Source organism: Callospermophilus lateralis (assembly GCF_048772815.1).
Source record: "Callospermophilus lateralis isolate mCalLat2 chromosome 6 unlocalized genomic scaffold, mCalLat2.hap1 SUPER_6_unloc_1, whole genome shotgun sequence".
Taxonomy (NCBI): Eukaryota; Metazoa; Chordata; class Mammalia; order Rodentia; family Sciuridae; genus Callospermophilus; species Callospermophilus lateralis.
Genome location: NW_027510149.1, coordinates 393,316 through 405,486, shown reverse-complemented (window position 1 = coordinate 405,486; position 12,171 = coordinate 393,316). Strand labels below are relative to the sequence as shown.

Genomic DNA, 12,171 nt, shown 5'->3' with positions numbered 1-12,171 from the left:
TGCAGCAGAAGATGCCCTTGGAAGCCCATTCTTAATTGAAAGATCCTTGCAGTGTTTGCTGGAGCCTTTGCAGCTCACCAGAGGCTAGTGCTTCCTTCACTGAGTAAACCTGTAACTTGGACGAGCCTTCACCTACTTGTTCCTCAGTAGAGGTTACTAAGATGGACCATCTTGATAAATGTCTGGGCATTTGACTGCTCATCAGCACCTACACACCAGACTGTCTGGCTGATGGTTCCCAATTTTCCTGTTCCAGGGATTTTAGTCTTTCAGTTGAAGAGGAGGCCATCAGACTACATCCCAAAGAAAGCGAAGAAGCTTGTGGAAGGGAAGCCACTGAAGGGGAAGGAGAGAGCAGACAGCTCAGGCTACGGATCTGCTCTCCCCCCTGAGAAGCTGCCCTACTTAGTGGAGTTAAGCCCAGGTGAGGAAGCTGGTCATGCCAGAGAGTGTTAAAAATGGCCATTTTTAGCTTTGACTGTTTCTGCTTTTTAATGCATCTTATTAATGTGTCTTTGCTGTTGGCTGACTTAACATTTTCAGACTACTTACTTTTTAAAAAGGAATCTTCTTAAAATGACTTTTATTTAAAATAACAAGCAAACTTAATATCATAAATATATAAAAATAAAGTTCATTTGGACAAAAATGAGTATTAAATAAAATTTAAAATAATGTGTACAGCATTTTAAGATAATTTGAAGCAGTCTATTTTCTTTTTAAGAAATTTTTTTTTTTCCCAAAATAACTTTAGTTAAATACTTAATCTGCTAAAAGCAGCAAACTGAAATTTACTCCTCCTAGGGCATATTTAGTATATGTGTATATGTGTGCATCCTGTTCTTCATAATGTGCACACAGTGTTGAAAAGGAATATCTTTAAATGTAACAGGGCATTTAAGAAGCCCATCTGGATTTTTAAGTAGCAGACTAACTTTATTTTCTTACTAGTCCTAAGAGTACCCTGCGTGGAGCATGTGCTTGAACTAAAGCTATGGCGTGGTCATCCCTTGGATAGAGCAGTGGACCCACGTTCCTAAAGCAGTTCCACACAGACACATTACTGTGTGGTGGATATTGCATAGGCACTCTATAGGAGGCATTTTGTTTATCATTCAGCCAAAATTATGGAATTTATTATTTAAAACAGGATTGTGTGACCTGTATTATGTATTATGACCTGTATTATGAAGATATTATTCCATCCTCCCCACCCCAAAGAAACCTCATTTAAATACAGCCCAATTAGTAATTATAGGAAAAAATGGCCTAAAAATGCATCTGTTGTGTAGAAAACATGTGGGTCTGTAGGCAGAAATTGTACTTTCTCTTCTTTGATTTTCCACCATTTAGTTTTATTTCCAAGGTCGTTTAGTTCCTTGGGCTGCTCCCTGTAATCAGCAGAGACATGGTGTTTGTGGCCCAGCAGCCTTAGGAGTTAGCCAGGGTGCTGATGCCACCCTGGTTGGTGGCAGTGGGGCTGCAGATGGCAGTCCATACTCGCTCATGCTCGAGGATGCCCAGGGAGTGCAGCAGTGCTGCTTTGCCTCGGTGTCCTGGGATCACTGCTCTAACGTACAGGAAAGCGCTGATTCTTGTGTACCTGAGGGAGGACATGGTGACAGAGAGACAGCTATTTGTTTTTGAAATTACCATCTGTTCTTTAAAATTTTTTCATTAAATGCTGGAAACTATGATTATTTTCTTTAAAACCGATTTTTTGAATGTTTAGACCTTAGAGAAGTTGATAAAGAGCAGCCAACAGAGATTTTCAAGTGAAGAGTGGGAAGCTGATTCTGGTGGCTAGCAGAGCCAGGCTGTGTTTGTCCCTCTTGTTTATTAAACACTTACTTATTAAACACTGGGTACCTTCTGGGCTATACAGGTGGAGCCCTGACCAAGCAGATCAAACCCAACCTCACATTCTAGTAGGAATTCCCATTTGAGCTGCTTATTTTATACTTTCAGTTTCTCAGATAATCAAATGTCTAGATTTTTTTTTAGGGGTGGGAAGATGATGGGCCCTAGATGCATGGCATTTCTGTGCTACTTCCACCAGATGCTGATTGGCAGGTCTTGGCACTCTGCTGCTTTCCTGCAGCATGCACTGAGCTCCTGCTGTGGGCAGAGCTTCGAGTGCAGTGGTGACTAAGACCATCCTGTCAGGGAGTCCCCATGCCAGGAAATAGCCACAGCTCTGTAATAGTGACCATCTCCAGCCTGTGCGGCCTCCACCTTCTGTGGCTGCCAGGGAGAACTTTCCTCTTTCTTTACAGGTGCCCGAGGACTGGAGCTCTTTGTGCTGTCCTGAGGGCCACAGGGTTGGTGTAAGGCCTGAATGCTAGGCCAGGTCTTTCCTGCACCAAAGGCTGTGTTCTTTCACTAGGTTATGAGGTGTTCCTAGGTTCTCAGATTTCTCAGTCTGCATGCTGAATGAAATTGATCTTTTTTCCATTCATAAGAAAAGAATATTTGTACATATTAATTTGTTATGAATGGAAAAGTACTGCATCTTGACTGGGCACACGGGCAACCAAGCACACAACCTCGGTGAGGTCCTGCTGGATGCAGAGGGAGGTTTTGATATGTGGTGTGAGCTTGCCCCAGCTGTGGGAGGGATGGGCAGGGCGCAGCTTTCTTTGTGTGGATCTGAATGTGCTCTTTAAGCAGGGCTGTCGGCCAGGCGGGGTGGCAACCTCTGTAGCTCACTCGCTGTTGCTGTCCTGCCACGTGGTGACTCACCTGCTGTCCTGTTTATCCTAACAGTCTCACTGATTCTAGAACACTGACTGGGGCACTACTGTAGTCTTGTCTGCACAGCTCTGAAAGCTGAGGGTAAAGTGTACCTTTTCTTCCTTTGAGCCGAGTCTCACTGAAGTTCACCTCTGCGTCTCTTCTCCTCCTTCCCTCTTCTGCTGCTCTGCATGGTTTCTGTCCTGCTGATGCTGCCTTCACCTGGGTCCTGGTTGTGTCTCAGCCCCAGGGAGAAGGAGTCACTTTGCCTACTACAGCTGTCACACTTACGAAGGTAATGCTATGCTTCATACTACTTTTGTAACTGTGCACTAACAACCTCATGGCAAAATAACACTGATGACCTGCTGTTGCATGTCCAAGAAATGTAATGTACTATCCTGTTGTTCACGCCTATACAGCACCTGTGTCAGAACCCAGGTTGACTAGAAGCCTATTTTGCTGCTCTTGCTTTTCCAGGTTCACCCTGGGGAGCAATTGTGGCTGGGCCCAGCTGGCTGCAGCATTGCTGTAGACAGAGAACAGAAGTGCCTTTAGGGTGTCTATAGGCTCTGTTCATGCCAGTCCTTTGCCCCCTCATATTAAGGTGGAGCCTTCCACACCTGAAAAATCCCACATGCAGAAGGAAATTTACATCTGCCTCATGTAATGGGTCAAGGTTGGAACACAGCATATGTATATGAGGCACAAGGGAAGCCAATACTTCAACTGGGGCTCTATCTCCAGAATGTCATGTACATGCAAATGCCCCCAAATCTCAGTAATACAAAATCTGAAACTTCTGGTCCTGATGGTTTTGGACAAGGGACACTGTATCAGAGGCAGGTTTCTGGGAGGAGGACCACTCTGCTAAGTCACCTGTGTGCCAGGGTGTTCCAGGTCGACTGTAGCTGTCCACTGGGAGATAGATGCTCCAGTTCTTGGGGCTGAAGTTGGCTGTCTGTAGAGGAAGGGGAGGATGTTGGGGTGTTTGTTGAGGGAGTAGTCTTACTGTCTAGCTTGGAGATGATCAGCTGCTGTTGGTCAGGAGCTGGACCTAAGGTGTCACAGAAGGGGCAGGAGGCACCCAGACCCTGCCACCCTGCTCACTCCTCCTGCTCCCCTACCTTGGACCAAACACCACTTGCCCACTGGCCTTGGGCCCTACCAGGGTGTTCTGGGTCTGCACAGGTATCCTCTCTGATTTCTTCTGTAGCAATGTGGGGAGAAAGCAGAGCCTGGAGAAGCAGCTTGTGTTCTCCCTCCTTTCTCTTTCCAAATCCATGGGTGTAGAAGGCACACAGCAGCTCTGGGCCAGCTTTTGGAAGCTTTTGGAGGTTGACATTTCAAAGGAATATTGGTGTGCATTTCTCTTGTCTCCCCCTAACAGATGTATCTTTTATGTTCTTACATATTTTTTTTGATACCGGGAATTAAACTCAGGGGCACTTGACCACTGAGCCATATCCCCAGCCCTATTTTGTATTTTATTTAGAAACAGGGTCTCACTGAGTTGCTTAGTGCCTCACAGTTGCTGAGGCTGGCTTTGAACTTGTGATTTTCCTGTCTCAGCCTCCCAAGCACATGATTACAGTCATGTGCCACCGTGCCTGGCATGTTCTTAACATTTTTAACTTTATATTGAAATAATTATTCTTGTTTCACCTGATTGCATGTTTGTCCCCTGTGCTTCCTTTCTGCTCCGTTGGCATAGTGTCTGTGCACCTGTGTTGACTGCATGACCTAGTATTAGTTGCTGTTCATGCACTGCCGATGGACAACTGCCTGTGTGAACACTCACTGAATGCCAAGGGCCAGGTACAGCCTGGCCACTAAGGAGCCTGACGAGCAGGGAGATGAGTTGGTAGGAGTCTTCATAAAACATGCTGCATGGTTAAGAGGAAGAGGTGTGGTGCTCTGGACACAGAAGAGGCATGGGTCTTAGAACTGCCCAGGGCATTTAAAATGAACAAAATTCCAAGTGGTGAAGGGAAGTGCCCAGGTCCAGGAAAAGTCCCAGAGGACTTTCTGCCTTGCCTGGATCAGGACAGGTCAATGTCTAGATGGGTTAGTGTTGTAAAGTCACATGCTGTTCTGTGCTTACCCACAAGTCATAGCTTTCTGAAACAATTCAGAAATAGAAAGCAGTTGTCATTAGAATGCTATTTTGTAGAGTCTAGTGTATTCATGGTGCCCTGTCTGTGAGAGTTCAGATTCACTTCAGCAGAGTTCAAGCTGGCCAGAACTCCGCACACTCACGCTGGAAGGACCTCCGACTTCTGAAGCCCTGAAGCTCACATTCCTGATCTAGGGAATGAGATTGTAGGAGTTCTTCAGAGAGTCGTGAAACAGGTCAGGCAGACTCGCAAGCGCCTCTTGAGGAAACTGCTTGTTGTTTTTTGCCACGGGATTGAAAAGTATAGTTGTGGTATGTACATTGGGGTCTGAGATGGTGTCTAATTCTTGGATTCTGTGAGGTGTGCATTCTCACATGTGAATTCTGAAACCAGAGAAGTCTTCAGGAGATACCCTCTTGCACCAGCAGGGGTACAGTGGCTGAGGAGTGAGTGGATGTGCCTCACGTAAACAGGACAGAGGCCTGACAGTACTGCCTGCTCTCCTCCTCCACCTCCTCCCCTCCCCTGTCGTGAAGAGTCACGCTCATGGAAGTTACGAGTGCTAACAGTTCAGAGATGGTAAAGTGACAGAACCCAGACAGACCCAGTCTTCCTTCCTGCCCTTCACTCCAGCTCTGCTTAAGGAACTGAGCTCTTCACCAGCTCGTCTTCTTCAGGGATGGTCGTCAGAGTCACTTGTCGGGAGTCTACACCTACACCTCACCCTGGGACTGTGCGCTAGGAGGTCCGGGTGTGCCGTGAAGGTGGCTGGTTTGCCCTGTGAAGGTCCTGGGCTGAAGGAAAGGCCCACGTGTCTTTAATGATCTTACTGTTGCTGATTCCCTTACCTCAGGATCCTAGCGAAGCCCCTGGCAGTGTGGTGGGGAGTATTTCCTCTTATGAGATGAGAAGGTCGGGTGAGTGGCAGTCTTCCCACTTCACAATAAACAGAAGCTAGTGTGCTTCTCTCTTGGAAGTTTCTGCGCTTGGTTTGTTGAGCTCTCTGATGCAAGTTGGAGAGGTCTTAAAAATTCTGAGAAGGCTGAGATGTAATATCTTTTCCAAGGGAGTCCTTTGTTTCAAATAGCAAGAACATTAGACTTGGCACGCAGAGCTCTCTCCCTCTCTCTTCACAGATGGCTCTGACTCCAGAGACAAGCCAAAGCTTTACCGCCTTCAGCTGAGTGTGACTGAAGTTGGGACAGAAAGGTTGGACGACAACTCCATCCAGGTATGCAGTGGTGGTGCCGCAACTCTGGGCCCCACACTCTGCTGTGGCTTCCACATGTCCTTAGCAACAAGCACAGGGGAGAGCCTGCCATGGAGCTCACTCGTGGGTGAAGGAAAACTGTAGACCTTACGTCCACTCTGAGTCACTGAGTGAGATGTGGGCTTGTTGCCTTCCTCAAGGGCTGTGGACTTTCTCCACAAGATGGTGAGAGAGATAACTGTGGAAGCTCCTGCCAGTGGGTCTGATGTACAGTCGTGGCCTTCAGTGATCAGGGACTGGAGGTAATTCTTGGGAGCTTGAAACAGAACCTAGCACAGGATTTATCACTTGTTGAACTCCAGCAAATCACTCTCGATCTTCTTGATTTTCAGTTGTGAAAAGGTAGGGTTTTTAGTTTTACATTCCTTCATTCTTAGCACAGCAGTGAGACACAAAAGAGGGGAGTTTTAATCAAAACTATCTCTATATGTTTGTCCATAAATTACCTAGTAAGTGTTTAAGAAACCATGTGATGCCGCTACCGCTGTCTTTTTTGTTCCCCAGGGCTGGGAGGGAACCCAGTCTTTGTGTGTGTTAGGCAGGTGCTGCCACTGAGTTACATCCCCAGGCTCAGTTGTGTGCTTCTTAATGCAGAGTTAAAATATTCCTTAAATCACGCTACTAGATGCTAAAAATGCCTTAGTGTTTTGGCAGTGTTGCATGATTTTATACTGTTGGTGTTGGGGAAAATGCACTTAAGAAAGCACCAAGAATCCAGAGCTCATTGGGTGACATTGATCATAGAAGGGGAACTCACAGTTTCAGTTTGTCTTTAAATCTGTGTGTACTTGAACAAGCCTCTGGTTCCCTTGTGCTTCCAGCTCTTTGGCCCAGGAATCCAGCCTCATCACTGTGACCTCACCAACATGGATGGTGTGGTCACCGTGACACCTAGAAGTATGGATGCGGAGACTTATGTGGACGGCCAGCGCATCTCGGAGACCACCATGCTGCAGAGTGGCATGAAAGTGCAGTTTGGGGTATCGCATGTGTTTAAGTTTGTGGACCCCAGCCAGGACCATGCTCTTGCCAAGAGATCTGTGGACGGAGGCCTGATGGGGAAGGGCCCAAGACATAAGCCTGGGTGAGCTGTGGGAACAGTGTGTTCTGACTGGGAGTCATCGGCTGAGGTGTAAATGGCTTGACTTTTTATTTTTTTATTATTTTAGTTTTGAAAAAAGTTAAAGCAGGATTTATAATTTTGGTTCCTATTCTTATTAATTTGGGTTTGTTTTAGAGGGAAAAAGAGCATGACTTCATCTTGATACTGGAATTTCTAATGGATTTTGAATTGTTTATGTTTAATCTCTTTTTAAGCCAGTACACCAGAACAATACTTGTTCCTTCGTAGAAGATCACAATATTCTATGTAATCATCTTGTGTGGTTGGGATTTTGAAATTTTCTAGGGAAGTGTTTTTTTCTACAACTGGTAACAGCACACCCAGGTCTCTCAAGGAATTCAGAGCACATGAGCTCCACCTGGAGCTGCTCTGAGGACCTTCGGGGTGGCCTGTTGCTGAAACCCTGGAAGGCATTACTGCCTTTTGATAATGGTAATGTTGAAGCATACACGTTGAGCTTCTTTATTATCTATATTGCAGATTAATAGGTATTGATCTTGGAAAAACAGCTGCAGTAGCTCTTCCCTTGTGCTGTTTAAAGCATCTTGAAAAGTCCACTGAAGTGTGAGCTTTCCATCCAGCACAGACGTAAACCAGACTTCTGACGGGCTTCTCGACTTCTCCCGCTAGTTTTCCCATGACATCTCTGGTTATCCACCCAGAGCTTACACTTTGGGCCAGGTATTATTAGTTAGACATTGATCTTTTTCCAAAACAAACACTAAATGGCTCATCACACACGTTTGTTTAGTCAGATCTGTTCCTAGCTCCTCTTGAGCTGAGGTTTCACCAAAAGGCCAAACCTCTAGGTTTCCAAAGAAAACTAGCAAGTGCCTTCCTAGGAAAACCCATTCCTTTCCACCACCTTCCTTCATCTTGAAACTGAATATGTCTGCATTCATCCTTCCATTGTGTCCGGGACCACCGGTGTTCAGATGTCCCCTCACCAGCCACCTCCCCAATTCCTGCTCCTGTCCTGAGTCTCACTTGTACTCTTCCTTAGCCTGGCTCTCCCTGGATGGGGTGAAGTGTGCCTGTGTGCAGACTGTCCTCCTCCTCACTCCTGGCTGCTGAGCTCCACCAAAGACCACACGCGAGCTTTGCTTTTTTTTTTTTTTTTTTTTTTTTTTTATAATTTTTTAGTTGTCAATGGACCTTTTTATTGTCTTTATTTATATGCAGAGCTGAGAATCTAACTCAGTGCCTCACACATACTAGGCAAGCGCTCTGCCACTGAGCCACAACCTCAGCCCAAGCTGTGCTTTTCTGGAGTGGTAGCCCCTTTCCACGGTTACTGCTCTTGTGTGCAGTTGCCCTTTGCTTCTGCACTGTGATCTGCTTCCGTGTTCTTTTCTACTTTGCCGAGTCTGCTGCTGCAGGTAATTGTGATTGAGGGAGGGACCCCGTCCCATGTTGGTGGGCCCTTCGGTTTTGCTATTGTAGTTTTTCTGTTTTTGAGACGGTCAATCTCCTTTTGAGTGTTTGCCCTCTGACTCCTGCTTTGAAAGCCTGCAGTTGTTTCTTCTCACTATGTCTCTGGCCAGAATATAAGAATGTGGCTTAGGTTTCAATAAGAAGAATGTGATGTGAAATTTTGTTATTATTACATATTTTTCTGGCAATGCTCATGAAAACTGTTGTGGTTCATGAATTAGAAAGAGCTCTCTTTTTGTAAACATTTACTTCGTTCTGCTGTCCAGCTGCCACACTCATAAAAAATTTCTGAGGTAGTAGCCAAGCTCTTAGATACAGATGTCAGAGCCCATCTTCAGGTCATTGTGGGTGTCTACCGGCAGGTGGCAAATTTTGGTACTGAGGGTCAGTCTGGGATGAGAAGGTCTTGGAATGATGCACTGATGCCTCACGTGTGCATCTTGTGTGTATGATGGGCAGCACAGAGGGCAAGCTGTGTGTCTGCGCTCCTGTGTTTTCAGTGCTGAGGACAGGGAGATGGGACCCATCACGGCCATGCAGTAAGTCACTCTGGACTTTTTCAGATGCCAAAACAGCATGGATGGCCCATGCTAACCTTGAAAGAGGTAACTTTGGAGGAAGGATTAGAAAGCTTTGTGTGGTGCTGTGAATTGGTTACTGGACATTAATTATGAAGAGCAAGAAGGTGTGATCATACTCATGTTTTGTCCTTAAGAGAGCACAGGAGGGTGACGTGTGTATGATGGGCAGCACAGAGGGCAAGCTGTGTGTCTCTCCGTCCCCATCAGACATCAATAGCAATAGTGCAACTGAATCTCATTCAAATCCCCTGAGGCCAGCAAAGCACTTCCATGTTTTTGCGAATATCTTGGTGACAGATGATGATTAAGAAAAACTTGGTGATGTTTATAGAAAGCTGATAAGTGTTTAGCTTGCAATAAAAGCTGTAATTTCTTTCAAAAGCTATTATTTAAAGCATTGTATTATTTTACATTACAATATAGTTTCATTTTCTTAGTGATGAGGTAGAGGAATTTATACCTGCTTTTCTAATTTGTAAAATTGTATATGCTACCACATACTTATTTAATTCTATAGATTGAGCTTAAATAAAAATTCCAAGTAGCATGGTGCTTTGAAATTATAGACCATATATTTTTCAAATATTAGAACAAAAGTGATTTCATTCTTTTTGATTTCATTCTTTTTGATTCCGTATAGCAAGCAGTACAGGACATTAGCCATTGATTCTAGGTGATTTTAGGATCTTTTTCTCCTTAGGTTGGAACCAGTGGATCGATTCATCCTTTCTTTGTGCCAAAGAATACAGCTTTCCTCAGCCTTTTTTGCTCTGAAAAATGATATTTGTTTTATTCTGAGTTACTTTTTAATGATGTGTTTAGAAGTTTTGGTATTTTGAGATAGCATTACTGAAAGTTTCCAAGGTCTGTCTTATAGCTTAAGTGGTGATATCCATGTGCTTCACAACTCCCACCGGCTGTCTCTCAGCAGGAGGGCGGCTCTCAATCTTTGCTGCGGCTCACCTTTCCTGTAGCTGCATCCTCAGAGGGTCCTGGGCACCTCAGTCTGTGCACTTATTTCATTTATACGTCATTTGCAGCCCAAATATGATGAAATATCCTCTTTGTTTATGTCAGTTAATTCCTTGTTGTTAAAGTATAGATTTTAATACAATCCTGAGTGTTCAGTATATGCCAGGAAGAAAAGTTCATAAATTTACTGTAATTTTTAAAAAATTTTCATATCCGCGTGCTCAAAATAAAGAATTTTCTTGATGATGTTTAGAACCGTGGGATATTAACTAACTGTTCTTGCTGAATCATTGAGAAACTTTGCCGTGTCATTTGAAAATTAATTCCACGTTTCTTTTTATTTGGCCAGGACTGTTCAGGAAACAACCTTTGACTTGGGAGGAGATGTCCACAGTGGGACAGCATTGCCGACAAGCAGGGTAGGTGGTGGCATGCCTGTGACCTGAGAGGACACCATGGGCAGACACTGGCCACACGCTGGCCATGCATCCACAGCACTCCCCTGTAAAGACAGACCACAGCGGTCCTACCCATGGGTCTTCCTGCTCTGCTGTGAGTTCAGAGTGATGCATGGAAGAAGTCAGAAGACTGCTGTTTTTTCCCATGCAGGGATGTTGTGCTTTCTTTCCCACGTGTTGCACACTTCCCAAGACTCCTCCTGTGTGTCCTGTCAGGTGCCCACGGGCCTGCAGGTGGTGCCCTTCTCTTGTTACTCCTATTGCTTGACCTCTCAGACGTGGCCCTTCCACAGTTATCCTTAGTTCTTGTGCAGTGTGTCCCTTTCCTCGTTTGATCACAAGCTACACCAAAGCTCAGTGGCTGCCACAGTAGGCGTTTTCTTTGCTTGCAATTGTACGGTCTTGTTGGAACTACTGGGCCAGTTGGTTTGCTGGTCTTGTAGTGGCAGGGTGGCTCACAGAACTTGGTACTTCCAGACCTTTCTAAGGGGTAGGCCCAGGGTGGCACAGTGTCATGCCTCTGCCTTGTACTGGTTGAAGCAGACCACAGGCTCATCCTGGTTCTAGGGGAGGAGCACCACAGAAGGTGTTGCTCATTGGTGGCCATGAAGCAGCAAGGGCCTGGGAGTACTCTCCCACATCAGAGCATGTCACAGGATCTCCTGGTTTTAGGGACCTTTGCTGTGTCCCCCCAAGCTGTCTACCCCGTTTTCCTGTTTCAATTCACACTGCAGTTTCTTGAGAACAGTCGTGTATAATGACTGTCTCCACTGCTGACTCCACACTCTAATGTGCTCCTGTTGGCTCCTGTACTGCCAGGTGCAGCCTGGCTTTCTGCATCATGCTTCCTGGCAGTGTGCAGTTGTGCCCACTCCTGGAAGTGCTTGCTTTTGATTTCCAGGGTGTCCTCTCCCGACTGCTGCCTGGTGATCGCTGCTTGGGCTCACTGCTGGCTTCCAGGGTGTCCTCTCCCTACCCTTCCCTGATGCCTGGTAGTCCCTGCTCAGGCTGACTGATGGCTTCCAGGCTATTCTTTTCTGACCCTTCCTCGCTGCCTGGTAGTCCCTACTCAGGCTGATTGCTGGTTGGTCCTTTTTCCTTGAAGGCTGTCTTCTGAAGTTGGGAGGGTTGGGCCCAACCCTCGGCCTAGGCCCCTACTCTTCTATTTATGCACGTCTCTTGTTGAATTGCCCTGTTGCCTAAGGTTACACCATCTGACATTCATTGTCCCCTAATGTGTGCCTAGGGTCTGACCTTTTCAGACTTTGGTCTCCAGAGGCTTGCTTGGCATCTCCATGTGGGTGTCTGAACATACTTCACACTTAACATAGCTAATACAAGACTAGATCTTTTTCAAACTTACTTCTTCTCCTGATCCTTCTCCACCTTAGTAAGTAATGTCATCATCCATATGATATTGCCCAACACAAACCTGATGGAAGTTGCCCTTGATTCTTTTCCTTCATTCAGCCTCTGATGAGGA

General features: G+C 45.7%; 1 protein-coding gene across 16 annotated transcripts in view; it reads left to right on the top strand.

Annotated features, from left to right (window-relative positions):
- Afdn (afadin, adherens junction formation factor) overlaps window positions 1-12,171 on the top strand; it is a 128,134-nt gene that overhangs the window by 60,890 nt on the left and 55,073 nt on the right. For all 16 annotated transcript variants that reach the window (XM_076858035.2, XM_076858034.2, XM_076858029.2 and 13 more), the window contains exons 8-11: window positions 257-424; window positions 5,987-6,081; window positions 6,942-7,204; window positions 10,580-10,649. In XM_076858035.2, coding sequence (XP_076714150.1) covers window positions 257-424; window positions 5,987-6,081; window positions 6,942-7,204; window positions 10,580-10,649 — 596 coding nt within the window. The remainder of the gene's footprint in view (window positions 1-256; window positions 425-5,986; window positions 6,082-6,941; window positions 7,205-10,579; window positions 10,650-12,171) is intronic.